Below are 15,100 nucleotides of genomic sequence, written 5' to 3'. Positions count from 1 at the left end.
TCTCAGATTCCCCAGTTGCTTATGTATTCTGAGAGCTCTTGAAAAATCTGGCCATTTATTTTGATACCTAGAGGTGAGGGGGCAGATATTTTCTGATATTTCTTTTTCCCAAGAGCTTCTGTGAAAATGTGGTGTCCTGCATGTTCCAGAGCAGTGGTTCAGAGGTTCAGGCAGGACACGCACACTGCCTGCTCAGGCTGAATGCATGTCAAAACTGCAGGGCCTGTGGATTTGCTGTGGTTGAACATACGTTCACAGTAAAATTTGATCTGTGAATCACTACGACTGTTTGAGTAGCTATGCAAGAAAAGAGGCTCACTGGGAACAGGGGTTTGCATTTTCAGCAATGCTATTCACTCTAAGAAGAAAATTAGGATCATACATCTTCCATGCAGGTTTTAAAGCAGTTTTGTCTGATACAAAATAGATTCACCTTGTGAAGCATCCTTGGAAGTTTCCACTCTCAAGGCTTTTGGAAAGTCATCTGCTACACAGAGGCAGTGTCCTTAATCTCCAAGGTGAACTCCACCAGTCCCACATGCAGCTTATTATTGAAGCATAATGGGTACAGCGAGCACAAAGTTTGCTGATCTCTCTTGTCATGCTCCCCACAGCCAACTGCCACCAAGCTAATAAGTCTTCAGACATGCCAGAGGTTTCAGATCTGAGCTATAATTACATTGCACCTCCTGTCCTGTCCATTGAGGAAAGTAAATTAATGGAATGTCAAATTAAACAGAATAGATGCTCAGCACCACCCTAGTCCTCCTGCTCCCTTAATGAGTTAGATACTCATGCTTCACTTGCATCCGGATGACGTCCAGGATCATTTTACCAGCCGCCTTCCATTTTCATTCCATGACTTGGCTGTAATTATCATCATGCTAAAATGACTGGGTGAGAGAGACCTTAGGGAAGGATGAAAAAGAATGTACAGGAACATGAGCGTTCATGCTAAAATGGAAAAACCTTGTCTGGGGAAGATGGGGATCTTCAACTATGGTATGCTTGAAATGCTACATCAGTTGTGTCACGCTTACAAGGGATCTTGCAGAATCCAAAGCACTTACTTGGTGGTTATTTGGTTATTTACTGTATTAAAAGAGGGTTTTTTTCTGTGTTTAATGTATGGAGAGAATTGATCTAAACAAGAAGAAAATCCAATGTTTTCCCCCTTCGTGTGCACACCTTCCCCTCCATCTCTTGTGAAGCTGCCATCATGAAGGAAGGACTTGTTGCCTGATACTTAAGGACTGACTGATCTATCACCTGTCTGCTGTCGGAAAAACCTTACAGCACCCACTTGGAAATACATAGAAATTCAGTGATACTGTCTGGATGAATTCCCTCCCTCATTGTTTCCACGTGATGGCATCGAGGTCATTTTATTCAGGATGAAATATGACTATAAACTTCATAAATCAGGCTAATTCAGTTTCAAAAGTCTGAGTAATATATATCTATAAAAAGGAGAGGGAGCCCAGGCAGAAGAGAGAAGTGAGCTGCATATGACTGGCTGTCAGAAATGGAAGGAACCTCAAGAGGTCTGTGATGCTCGTGGCCAAAAGCAAGGTCCTCGAATCCTGAATGATGAGCCTGACGTTAAAAAATCTTCATTTTAGGACATTTCAGTTATCCCAGTGATCTGAAAAGAATTGGTTGGCTTGTTTTCCTAATGTAAAATTGGTATCAGTGTTTTGAAGCCACATGCTGAGCTACTCTGTGAACAACTCCTGGCTGGCAGCTCACAGGGCAGTTGTTAACATTAGGAGTTTTAGCTGTTTGACTCCCCAAATTCCTCTGCTTGCTCTCATGAACAAAACTCTGAACCACTTTTTTGGGTGTGAGTAAATACTTCCGTTTGGCTCATCATTTGCTTTTTTAAGCAAATAGTGTTTGGTTAAAAATCCAGCCCAATAAGCCATTCATGGAACAGAAGTGGCATAAAAACCAAATATTGCTTGTGGATATAAGAAGGTGCTTGGCTTATATATGCATAATATAAATAATGTATATATATTAGACTACTTTTCTGTCTTCTGTAACACAGGCAACCTGACTCCACCCTGACAGTTAAGTCTCTGTTTTAAGATAAATGCACAATTTCAAATCATATCTCTTCTTCAGAATTTCTCAAGCAAAGCATCTTGTTGCAGTGAATAGCTTTGTTGCTGAGTATCTTTTCATGGTCAGCTGGCCAAGTGGGAACATGAGGAAGGACACATCATTCAAACAAAGTAAATATACGTCTACAGCAGCTGGGAAGATGAACAAAACCTTTCAGAGGGTTAGAAGGTCTCCAGGAGAGCTGACTTTGGCAAAGTAGGCAGCAAAACTGCCCTGATACTGTTGCCTTTTTTACCCATCCTTGATGCTGGACATCAAGGTGGCAGCAGCTGCTGCTGCAGGAGAGAGCTTGGGCCTTCTTGTTTCTTTCTTTCTAATTCAACGAGAATAGCAAGCTCAGCTTGCAGCACCTCAGGTGTCCCTCTCTGCTCCATCTCCTCATTCCCCTCCAATGTATTTCCCTGCATATATGTTACCACTAAGACACTTTTCAAACCAATATTTTAATATCTTGACTGCAGTTTAAATGATGACAGTATCTTAGAAGTGTTTCTTTCTTAGAGTATTTGCTGAGTAAGTAATCCTATTTAAATCAAAACTCTAGTTGTGTCAGGTTTTTTTTCTATCTTTTTCTCTCAAAAAGTCTGGAACACTTGCTTGTAAAAGATACGCATAAATATATCGGTAGAACTCTCTTTCATTTTAGATATAGCAATAGAGCTCATCAAAAACTGCTGAGAGTTCCCAAATATCTGATCAGTGCCAGTTATTTTGTCCTGAGAGGACACATCGTGCTCTCTCTTTCCTTGTCTTGTGTGTCCCACAAGGAATGAACGTGGCCGTAACTGTTACTAAGTGATGCTTAGTCCTTGCATAGCTCCTCCAGCAGATGAAGGTTTTCTGATTATTTTGCAGAAGGAAACACAGAAAGTTGGTCCCCACAGGGAGTCAAGCAGAACAAGCTATTCCCATAGTGCCTTGTCCTGTACCACAGGCCCATGGCACAAACATAACCCTAAAGATAGTCCCTGACCCAAAGAGCCATCAGTCAACAAAATGGAAGGCAGTATGCAGATGGTAGAGAGCACTGCAAAGGGACGGTCAGGCAATATTAATCATTATGATAGGCAGTAATGGAATTAGCTCATCAACCCAATTATTCACTTAAAAAACCTGTGATATCATGGTGGAGAAGAGATGGCATTATGGGTGTGTGTATCCTTTCCTATTCCTTGGGATGAAGTTTGTTCTCTGAGGCTATTCTGGATACTCTTCCCTTCCCACACCCCCTCCCTGTCCCCAGCTATATGGGCCCTGCACTTGCTTTTATTCACTGGCAGAAAATTCTTGCAATAACGCATTTCTTTTTCATTAATTTCCCTGTGAAACGTGTCACTCAGATTTATGAAGCCCTTTAGATCCTTGTGCTGAGACTGAATTTGAGTTTCTACCTTCCACTGCTTACCCTGAAGAAGTGATGAGTCAGAACAGATTAAGAAAAAGGACTGTCTCTGCAGCTTGAGTTTTCCCACGTTACTGAATGATCAGCGACTTGCACTATAGCGGTGTTTAAAGAGTGCAACCTGGATCAGGCTGGCCCCTGCATGAGAGGGTAAGAAATGTCTCTCTCCCTGAAGAGCAGCAGTCTCGGTGAAGGGAGATGTCTGAGGTCGCTCCATAGATCAGTGGCAGAGCTTTCGGTTGCAGCAAAAAAAAATAAAGCAATGCAAACATCACGCTTTTGTAGTAAATGCTGTAGTTCATTCTTGATTTCAAACAGGGTAAGTACAGTCATCTCGAATACTTCATAACCCTGTTTATTTTACAGAGTAAGAATTTACTTGCAGAATTTAGGGAAACTGAGATGGTGCCCCAAAGAATTTATACTTTCACAACACACCACATAAGTGCATTCAGTCGCTGGGAAAGGAGGGGGTAAATAAGCCTGGAGTGAATTTTGTTTTCAAGGTCAGAGTTGCAGGAGAGTTAGCCATCTGTGTATTTGTTTAATAAAGCTGCTCAGAAACATTGGTGTTTCAGCCTGTTTAAGTTCTGAGATTAGTCTGAGCCCTTGGGTTTCTTTAAAGAGTGCCCTGATAATTTCTCTGTTGCTGGAACAGTTGCATCTGGAACACACAGATGTAGCAGCTGCTTTGAGGAGGCTCTCAAGGTCAGGCTTTGGCTGGGAGGGGATCCCAGGAAATCTGATCACCTTCATTTGTCAGTCAATGGTGGCTGGAAAATCCTATCTGCTTTCTTCCTCTGGTTCCCACCAGTCTGTGGCTTTTTAATGCATATGGTTCTGTGTTGTCAGCATCTGAGAATCTCAGATCTCAATTAAAAGTCGGTTATCCTCTTGCTCACCGGTATTAAGTAGGAAGATAGTTTTGCAGATGTGTGATGGGCCAACCCCATTCATTTCTCTGGAGATAACAATCTGACTGTGTTTCTAGGTGAATGGGAAAAACAAACATCTAAACGTGACCTAATGCAAAGATCTCTCCCAGAGTTTACCCACAGTCCTAGTGTCTATTTTCAGGTAGGAGCGAAAGTTATTTTTTAGTTCCCCTCTGTGGTGCTTGGAGTTTCTGACGATAAAACTACCTGTGTAGTTGTCTCCTTTTTGAAGCTGTTCTCACTCAGTGCAGCTCTGCCTGAGGAAGGAGGCTAAAAGCACCAAAGCCTCCTCTCTTCCTCACTTCATAGTTCTGCCATAGGATCACCCCTCACAGATCCCATCCCTTTGTGCTGGGTGCTGTAAGTGGAACAAAAAGACAATCCCTGCCCTAGCAAGTTTAGCATCTAAATGCAAGATGGAGGCATAAACCTTCCACAGCGAGTCACTTTAGTTCAGGCACCTTTTGGCTGCCCAGAGACTCTGCAGCAGGATGTGTACAGCAGTGTTTAATGGCTAATGCACACAGCAGAGAGCTGGGACCAACACGGTGCTAAGCACCAGTATAGTCCCTGCTCCCAGTGAGCCTGCGCAGGCCAGGTGGTCATCAGCCTTGTTGCTCCTTGGAAATGAGCTGGGTCCTTGATGTCACTGAATTGTCATCTTCTGTTTTATTCTTAAGATTTTATAGCTTTTTATGGAAGTATTTTCCCCCTTGAGCACCTAAATGTTATCTCCCTAACAGTTACAGCACGTACTGGTAGTTTTTACTTTTCTTATTTTGCATCACATATACTTTCTCACTTACATTTATCCTCACTTATATTCCTTCTCACAGCTCAACAGTAATTTTCTTAGAAAAACTAGAGCCAAGGCTGTGCAATTGTATGGCACCAGAGAGGCTTCGATCATGCACCTGAGCTGGGCTGCCAGTTGCACAGAGGGAGCTCAATCGAGCGGCACTAAGAAGACAGCGGTACCAATGCATAGATTAGCAGTTGCGTTGTGGGGGTTGCGTCCTGTCTAAGAAGAGTATTAAAGAGCAAAAGGAAAGAGCTTTGCAGAGGTTAGCGCTGCTTTCCAACCAGGCAGGAGAAAGGCAGCATGGAAAGAAGCAAACATGGCCTTGTTTGGCATCAGTGGTTGGATGCCTGGCTTCACAGGGCAAATGCCAGCAGGAATCAGTATACTGAAAAGATATAGGAAGACCTCAAATAGGGAGGGCTAAACGACAAAGGGTTGTCTCCATTTTCCATCCCCACTTCCATTTGATGCTGCAAAGAAGAGGGAACTGGCAGAAGGCTGACATGGTTGAAGCAAAGGGTTAGGGAAGTGATCTATGGGGCAGAGCACTGTCTGGATGTCAAGATACATGTAAGCAAGGCCAAAGGGAAGAAAGATGATTGCAGTAATTGAGAAGAGAGCCAGACAGTTCCTAGATATTTGAAAGAATGGGAAAGGCTTTATCATAGAGGTGTTACACATAATGAAGCTGCTTGACTTAGATATGGCTGGCCTAGGAGAAGCTATAGAGAGAAGTCAGCATTTGATGATCCACAGATTGTAGGTTCACAGTACAGGTAAGATGTCCTAGTGTCCCTGGTGATGATGCAATCACATGGCAAAGTGATTTCAGGGGAAGGAAAACAAGAAGTTTTATTTTTAGCCGTATTGGGCTTGCATTGTCAACTCTACCAGCATCTCTCTGCCAGTCTTACCATGATCTTGTTAGAAACTTTGAAGAACGTGTACAGAGATTTGCCAGTCCTCAGCACACAGATGTTGGCTGGATCTGTGTACTGATGCAGACTGAAATATTTCAAAATAGGAGGCAGAGGGAGAAGAGATGGGGACCAAGGGAAGAGCTTTGTAGGGAGCCCCAAGAGCTAGATGGAAAACGAATGGGAAGGTTGCGTGTCCCTTGAATATTGTTTTCAAAGTAGCCTTTAGAGGAGTAGGAAGAGAATGAAGAGGGGCTCAAACCAATTAAAAGATCTGGTCTTGGTAAGAGCACCATCAGTGGTGCCAACAGCTACTGAGAAAGAGTTAGACCTAAGAGCTGGCAGAGCAGAGGGCATTAAAGAAGGAGGTGAATATGGGCTGCAGAAGTTTTGGGGTGGGACTGGAGGGGAGGATCTCCGAACAGTGATGGTAATGGCAACAGTTAGAGATGAGATTTAGGATGAGAGAGGAAGACAGAGTGAGGCAGGATCTAGGGAGTGGCACTAGGAATGAGCAGTTGAGTATTTGGCTGTGAAGTCTATAGAAAAATGAAGTTATTTTTGATAGCTATTCAGGATTCAAAAAGCATGACAGTACCATTCTTTTTTCTCTTGCTTTTATAACTGTGTCATCTAAAAACTTGGCTTCTGTTTTGTGGTTGTTTTGGGTCTGCCTTTTGTGAGATATTTTGCATAATGTAGCCTTCAAAATCTTCCTCCTGTTTATTACTACTGCCGCCCTTTTTTTTTCTTCCAAATGTCATCTATTTCATTTGAGAATTGTACCCTGGGGTGCTTCAATTATGTATGAATGTGGAGTATTTGGGATGTGCTATTCAGAAGTGCTTTCAGTTTGCTGTCTGAGCTTTGAATATGTGCAGAATTGCCAATATTTTAGTTTCTAGGGCACTCGTAAATGTGCAGTCAAGGTGCAGCCATTGTTCCTAAGTGCTTGGGTTTTCTATCCAGTTTCTAGTGAGACCTTATGAACCTTCCACATGAATTTTCCATAGAGTAAGTTGCCAGCACAGAGCAAGGAAATTCCTGTTGGCTTGTAGTAGAGATGTCTACCCTGAGACCTTCCGTCCTCTGGTAGCACTCTCTGCAGCAGTCTGCCTCTGTAGCCAAACATACTTGGTTTGAGTTTCTGAATGACAGGTGATTGACTTGCCTCTCATCTGTCAACATATGAAATCTCCTGCCCAGAAATGTGATGTCTTTTCTGATTGCCTATGTGTAGGCAAACGGTCTTTCCAGAACAGTTTGCGCTGCTTTTCTTGTTTTGGAAGAGCTCAGCACAGCCTTCACACATACCCTGTCGCTCGGGCATTCAGGTATATTGGTTGATACCTACTTTTGCGTTTGTGATGGGAGGAAGCAGAAGTAGTTGTAGGTGGAAGGAAAGATGAGCCAGAGACTGCGAAGGTCTTTTCTTACTGTCAGGCTTTTAAAGGGAAGAGACTGTTAGCATGCTGCATGGAGACTGCAGGCAGAAGAGAGGAGGGTTTGAGGGATGAATTAAATGGTGTGAGAAGAGAGACCTGTTGTGTGCACGGGTTTAAAACATGTTGGATTGAAAGTATCTGGTGCGGTAGGGCTGCCGTAGATAGAGAGATGGCAGAATTGAACGTGTAGCTGTTCTGATAAAAAACAAATAATTTAGAATGACTAGAGAAATCTCTGTTTCTGTCCCAGCACTGCAGGATAAAGAGCTTCAGCCTGTAGTTACGTCCTAAGACAAATGATGTCACGTTTATACAAGTTGTCCCATTTGGTGCTACAGATCAAATGGATCAGCAGCCACTAGAAAAAGATACACTCTGCAGATATTCAAAAAGCATGGCTTTGACTGTCACCCGCAGAAGCAGAGGATGTTGCTGCCAGCATCTCCATCTGTTGTCCAGCAGCAGTTGTCGAGCCTGTACTTCTGATGACGTTTTGCTATTGGAGCACATGGAAAGGGCACAAAGCTCTAACGCTGCCACAGGGAAAGCTGTGGTGAATGGTGAATGGTTTAACAAACGTTTTTGGGGAGCAGCTTCTGACTGTGCCTCTGAAGGTCTTGCAGCCAATTTCTGGAAATTCTGTGCTTTTTCTGCAGACTGATAACTGTTAAATACCACTTCTAATGCATTACAGAAGGGGCGGGGAATGCTGTGGGCTTCAGTAGGCAGGATCTTAATGATTTGAGGTAGAATGAAATAATCTGGATGAGAGGATGGGGAGAAGGAAAAAAAGGCCATATGGGATCCTAGATGCTTGCAAGGATATTTGAAGCTATGCCTTTGCCAGTTGCCTGTACACAGCCACTGTTTCACAGCAGCCTTTATGCCTTCCAACATTATGCTGCTGTCATCCATCTTCCCAACAGAGCTTTGAAAGATGCTTCTCCAAAACAAGAAAAATTGTGCCAAGAACAAAGGCTGTGCTCGGATAGGCAAGGAAATGTCCAAGGAGAAAAAAGGGGGATATATTTAACATTGGAGGAGAAGGGAAGGTTCAGCAATGGGTATGGATGTTTGACTAAAGGGCACTGGGGAAGTGAGCAGAGCAAGGGGGGATGAGAATCAGAAGGTGGCCATTACAGGGACCCTTGAGATAGAGGGGAACGCAATGGAAGGGTGCCAGGTGCATAGGGAACTCTGCTAACAAAACCTATGGAGTACGTAGCATCAAAGTATGAAAATAGTGGTACCTCAGTGGACATTTGCATGGTGGCCATGCTCTTTAGAATAGCTGCTTGCAGACTCAAACCAGCTCACAGTGAGGGACCAATCGGCACACCAGCAATGCCAGCAGACTTCCTCATCCCTTGGTGGGGTGGTACTCTACAGGGAATACGAAGTGAGCATGGAGCAGGAGAGACTCTTGGTTAGGTAAGACTTACTGCAATAGGGGAGGGAAGGTGTAGGACACTTTCCTAAGCTTAGAGATTCCTGCTTCGTTTTCAGTTTAACTGCTAATCCAAGGTTGAAACTAATCTGTCTGCATCTTCTGTCTCCTCTACCTTGTATGTAGATTTTAAGGGCTTGATGTGTAGGCTCTGTGCTGTCGTACTAGTAACCAATAATAATGAAATACCTTTGCTGCAAACTTGGAACAATCTGCCCTTTGTATGCATTCTACTTTAAGCTGCTCTCTGGAGCCCTGATTAATAACCTAAATGACTTATTATAATTAGCTAGTCCTCAGACTTAGCATTGGGGAAAGCACAAATTTGACAGCTTTCAAAAGTGAGTGGAGCATGATCAGGGAGTCTACAAACATTCCTGCCTTTGTCCTCATCTGGAAACTTTTCTATCAAAAAAGGAATTTTTTTTTTTAAGATAAATAATGTATATTTAAGACTTCTTTTTAATATATGCTGTACTTCTTTTTGGAGTTAGTGTGCATTCGTCCTTGCACCAACTTTGTTCTTTAGCACGTCGATTACTTCAAAATACAAATTATGTCTCATTTCTCAGAGATTCCATACATAACACACTCCTCGGGGGTCTGTTCCACGATGCATGAATTGCTAGGGAATATTACATTAATATGTCTAGAATACCAGTGCTGGGAGATACACTATCTAAAAATAGGGAGAAACTGTTTAATTGATTTTTTTTCCCCTCTGAGATCATTGAGACATAAATTACTGAGAACACTGCTGCAAATGTGCAAGCATTTTTATTCTCTGAGCATTGTAATGAACTTTCCTTTATGGAGGAGTGTGTTGGTAGGAGAAATGGATACATATACAGGAAAGCAATGCTGCGTGTTCTGGATGGTTGAGATCTCAAGCAAGTTTAACAAAAGCTCATTGTGGATACATCACTCCAACAAACAAGGCAAAATTCCTTTTCCCTGCCCCTGAATACTGAGCAAGTTTCAGCTTTTTCTCTGTCAGGTAAAATTTTCTGGAATTCCTAAAAGAACTGAGTATTTCAGAGACAAAGTCACGAAGGCAGGCCTGGGCAAATTTTTCAGAAAAATTGCATTTGTGTGTGTTTTTAAATCTTTGCAAGTTCCATGGTGTTACCATACTGTTTGAGTGACTGAACACAGTGTCTGCTTCTTCTCATTTCTCTTTCCAGCAGGTTATTTGTGCTGACTTTTAGAACAAGATGAAGGTCAGATGCCTACCTGATTTTAATAGGTGTTCCACTTTGGTGAAAGTTATGCTTGTAAAATACTGTCAGTGAAATAAAATTGAAGGCTTGTGTACAAAGGAAGGGTTATGTGCTTTCTTCCTCTGCATGACAATGCAGAAGACTCCTCTTTTAGAGGGATCACTTGAAGGAATAGCTTTACTTCAGTGCTCTTTCAGTTGGTGGGTATACTAGCTGGACTGTGTTTGGTTAATTATAGTCACACTCCTAAGGGATAAATGTTCCTGCACTTTAACACAAACATGTATGTCCATCTACAGATGGTGTTGAGAGCTCTTTTGAAATGCATAGTATTGTGGACTGCACAGTAGCAGGGTACAGGCTAAAGCTACTGCAGCCTGCTACAAATGAGCCAGGCATTTCCCTATTAACAGCAGCATACTGCGCTGTACCCTGCTTCCTGGTTCAATCTGTTTTGGTGGGTTGTCTCCAAATCATGATCTAAGTAAAGGATCTAAAAATTAGTGCTGTGCCTGGAGAGTTTGATGAGGATGTTCTGGCTGGTTGGGTATGTGTATTGCTGGCTCCTCTCATTTATGGGGGTGCACACGCACTGGTGTCTCAGCCTAATGGTTGATGCCAACAGAAACAAATCTGAACATTACTGCAGTGAAGCTAATGGGACATTTCTTTCTGGTCATCTTGTAGGGGCCTTTTTCGAAACTGAAGTTCCCATGCTGTCCTTTTGCTGGCAGCATTAAAGCCTATGCAGATTCCGTACAACACATAATCTCAGTTATGACTTGAGTCTTTTCCTGCCAAGCAATCTTCAAACTGCACAACAGTGACAAGAACCTCAGGAAGCCCTTAAGCTGAGGCAAAGGACACTGTATTTATAGGTAGCTGTGCCTGCTAGCCTCAGGTGGTTTTAAAGTAACAGTCCCTTGAAAGGGGCTTTAGGTATTAGCAGTTTATAAAAAGTATCATCTGCTGCCTTGATTCTCAGCTTGTCTCCGGTTGATCTGAGCAGGTATGTTGGCAATTGCATGTGCTCCCTCTGGATTCCTTATAACCTTCTGACTTTTCTTCCCATTTCTTAAGATTTATGTCCATCTCAAAGAAGGGAGTGGTGCTGATGGGCTGGATGCTTTGAAGAACAAACCGCAGCTCCACAGTATGGTGGCCAAAAGCCTTTGTCAGAATGCCTCTGGGAAGAACTACATCATCTTCACTGGCCCAAGCATCACCAGCCTGAATCTCTTTGAAGAATTTGAGAAGCAAGGTGTGTATCATTGGGTGACTCACTGGATTTTAATGATGACAGAACTAGGGACACTCCTGCCACTGAATTAAAAAAACTCCCAAAAGGCTTCACTGAGATTTCAATTCCTTGTATAGATAAGTTGGTCATCTCTAAGAGATCTCATTCATGAAAAGGTACTATGCAGAGGACTTTCTAAGCTGCTCTTTAAATCTTGCTCTTTAAATCTTCTTAAAGTTCAAAATGAGGATGTAAAAACATTTTTAATAAGGTTGTTTAAAGCACTTGCTTTTGTTCTTTGCCTTAGAAGTGTGAGGTCTAATCTCCTATATGGCCTAGGGGACTTTTCAAGGGATTTCCTAGCTGCCTGTGATTTTTCTTTTCCCCTTGTGAAAGAATAAGGATGGGATGAATCCTTAAAGGTGTGCCTTAGAAGTCCTTGCTGGTTTAATATCTGTTAAAGATGTGACTTCTGTAGATGACATTTTGTGCCCTTACAAAAGCCCTAGCGTGGTTCACTTTTTGCTGGTATAACCATGCCTTGCAAGGACAGTTTTATTTCTGAAAGCGTAATAAACTCTACATTAGCAAAAGCACACTTGCCAGCAGAATGTCCATCGATATGGCAGTGTGGCTCTCCCAGCCAGTTTCTTGCTAGTGCAGAGAGTAATCCCAGGTCATCCTCTCTGTCAGATGTCCCCTCACCTTGAATATGGAAAAGCCACGTGTTACCTTGCTTTCAGAAATGCTGAGGTCTTGTGACTCCCCTTGAATTGCAGGCTTCTGCACTCTGACAGGCAGTTATAAGTCATCTCAATGTAACTCTTGGCTTGCTCTTCAGCCAGTACGGCCTTTCAGAGTCGGTGTGGTGCGTACAATAGGTCCTTCGTAGCAGTAACGCTGGAGGCTGCCATTATGCATCACGTAGGAAGAGGCTACGGGGCCTTTTCCCTTTTCAACACAGCACTGACAACAGAGTTTTCCTTTTGGCATGTTTTCCATTGCAGAAAATTAAATCCACCTGAGGCATTATATTAATGAAACGTGGCCCAGAGCAGGGGGAAAGACTGGGAACTGAGACAGTATCTTGATTCCCATTTAAAATGAGAATGCCAGTGCTGTAGCTGAGCCCTTCAGACTGCACTCACACTGAGGGCTGTCTCTGTTGAGCTCCGTGCAGGACCTAGCTCCTACATTATTTTAGGTAAGCTGGAAGCTCACAGAGTACAGTGGAATACCACCATTTTCTCACAAAAGAAGCTATGGTTTCCCAAATGCTACAAACAGCCAAATGGGAAAGAAGTCAAGCATATTCATAGTGCACTGGAGTTTTTCCTCGGAGCAGAGACTGTTCTTTAGTAAATGACTGTTTTCACAGCTGATTAAAAGCATTACATTTTTAAGACTACTAAAGCAAAGATGCAAAATGCGTGTTCAAAAAATGTAAAGGATAACCAACATAATCCTAATACCTGAGATATGTCAGGTTTAAATGCAAAGACTGACAGACAAAAACTTGACTGCTGAGTTGCACCCTTTATGCTCAGCTGGGGAAGGATAAAGACAATATGGCATGACAAAGTTGGTCCATAACCCCAGTGAAAAAGATGTGTGGCTACTAAACCAGACAAGTGTTTATTACTTGCAGATAATTTAAATTGTTCACAGGGGTGAATTATTCATGGACTTTACACCAAACAAATCATTCAAATTAACAGTTTCTAGCAGGTAACAAATTCTGTAATGTCTTTTTAACACGTAATTTTGACTAACTATTTAATCAAATATGCTAATGCTATACTGAGATTTCAGTTTGGTTCGTATTTGTTATATGGCTTCATGAGCCTTTTTATGATATTTGACAGCTGCTTCCAGAATTAAATTTCCGATCTGGTACATGCTATCTCCTTCCTAGGGCTGAAGCTATGGGGTGGGTGGGGGATGGACACTAAGATTGCAGGTTTATTGGCTTTGCAAAATAGTGTGACATTCCTATATAAAGAAGATCATGGGGAGAATGTGAATGTTTCTGTTTAATAAGGACATGGGATTGTCTGTGTTTGCCATGGGGCACTAGGGGCTAGCTCACAAGTTTGGCAGGGGGATGTTGAACTGGAAGGACTATGAGACACTGGGAGAGGTGAGATGCTAGATCTGTCAAGCAGTGGGGAAGTCAGTAAGAGCCCTGGGGGAGATTGTGTTTACTGACTCTACTGCAAAGCAGCTAATGTATTGCCGGCACCTGCTGGGATCCTACTGCATTGGCAGTACGTCTGGGGAGAGGCAGGCAGAGAAGGACTCAGCAGAGAGATGTCTCCTAATGTATCACACAGTCACCTTCAGCAATGACCTTAATGCTTTTTTGGTGTATGGCTGACTAAATCTGGACAGGGCCACACCATGACCAAGAAGCGTCACAAAAGCCTGATGTAGACCATCTATGCTCAGGTGCTCATGAAATTTCAAGACCCATTCTTAAACTGACAAATTTATTTTTCTTGTTCAAGAAAATTTAGTTTCTGGGCTGGAGCAGAATTAGTGGTAGAAAGATCCCATTGAGAAATGAAAACAAAAAGAGTTTGGTATTGATCTTAACTACTTTTGTTTTTTTTCTGTAACTATCAACAGAGAAATAGAGGGAGATTTAAATAAGCTAATGCTTAGAAACTATAAACTTTTTGGGAACCTAAATTTGCATTTAAGGGAACTGAAGGAAATTCTGGAAAATCTAGAAAGAAGCACCCACCAAAAATATATTAGTTCCTCTCAAGATTCTTGACGAAAAGGACCTAGGGGTCTTGGTAGCCAGTGAGTTGAGCGTGAGTCAGCAGCGTGCCTTGGCAGGAGAGATGGTCAAGACTATCCTGGGCTGTGTTAACAGGAGTGTAGCCTGTAGATCAAGGGAGGTGATTATTGCCTCCTACTCAGCACAGTTTTGGACAACACCCCCCCAGTACAGGAAAGGCATTGATAAACTGGAGTAAGTTCAGCAGAGGGCCACCATCCTGACCAGGGGCTAGACCACATGCTCCGCTATGGAAAGGGAACTGTGCTTGTTCAACCTAAGAAGAGAAGGCTTCGGGGGGGACCCAACAGCAGCCTTATGCTACCCTGAGGAGGTTATTGAGAGAATGGAGCTGGCTCTTCACAGTGATGCATCATGAAAGGATGAAAAACAACTAACATAAACTGAAACAAAAGAAGACGTTCAGACTAGATGTAAAGTTTTTCCTGGACAGTGGAGCAGGATGCCAAGACAGGTTGTGCACTCTCTGTCCTTGGAGGTTTTCAAGACCAGACAAGACAAAGCCCTGAGGTCCATCTGACCTCAGAGCTGACCTTACTCTGAGCAAAGCATGGCACTAGAGACATCCCAAGTTGCCTTCCAACCTGAATTATCCTTTAATCCATACGATCCTGTGATCCTATGAAGACTGTTATGGAACCTTAACTATCGTTTGCTTTTCCTAACCCTAACCCACACATGCATTACTGCAAAAACAGTGTTCTTTATTGAATGCTTGCTGTGTAGCACCTTCACTGTACCACAGTAGAGATATGTACC

General features: G+C 42.8%; 1 protein-coding gene across 1 annotated transcript in view; it reads left to right on the top strand.

Moving 5' to 3' along the window:
• Positions 1-15,100, top strand: part of PGBD5 (piggyBac transposable element derived 5) — a 66,239-nt gene that overhangs the window by 39,420 nt on the left and 11,719 nt on the right. The window contains exon 5 of the mRNA XM_068414609.1: positions 11,376-11,558. Within this exon, the coding sequence (XP_068270710.1) occupies positions 11,376-11,558 (183 nt within the window). The remainder of the gene's footprint in view (positions 1-11,375; positions 11,559-15,100) is intronic.

Source organism: Nyctibius grandis, chromosome 1, assembly GCF_013368605.1.
Source record: "Nyctibius grandis isolate bNycGra1 chromosome 1, bNycGra1.pri, whole genome shotgun sequence".
Lineage (NCBI taxonomy): Eukaryota > Metazoa > Chordata > Aves > Nyctibiiformes > Nyctibiidae > Nyctibius > Nyctibius grandis.
Note: the sequence above shows the minus strand (reverse complement) of the source record. Positions and strands in the feature narration are given on the sequence as shown.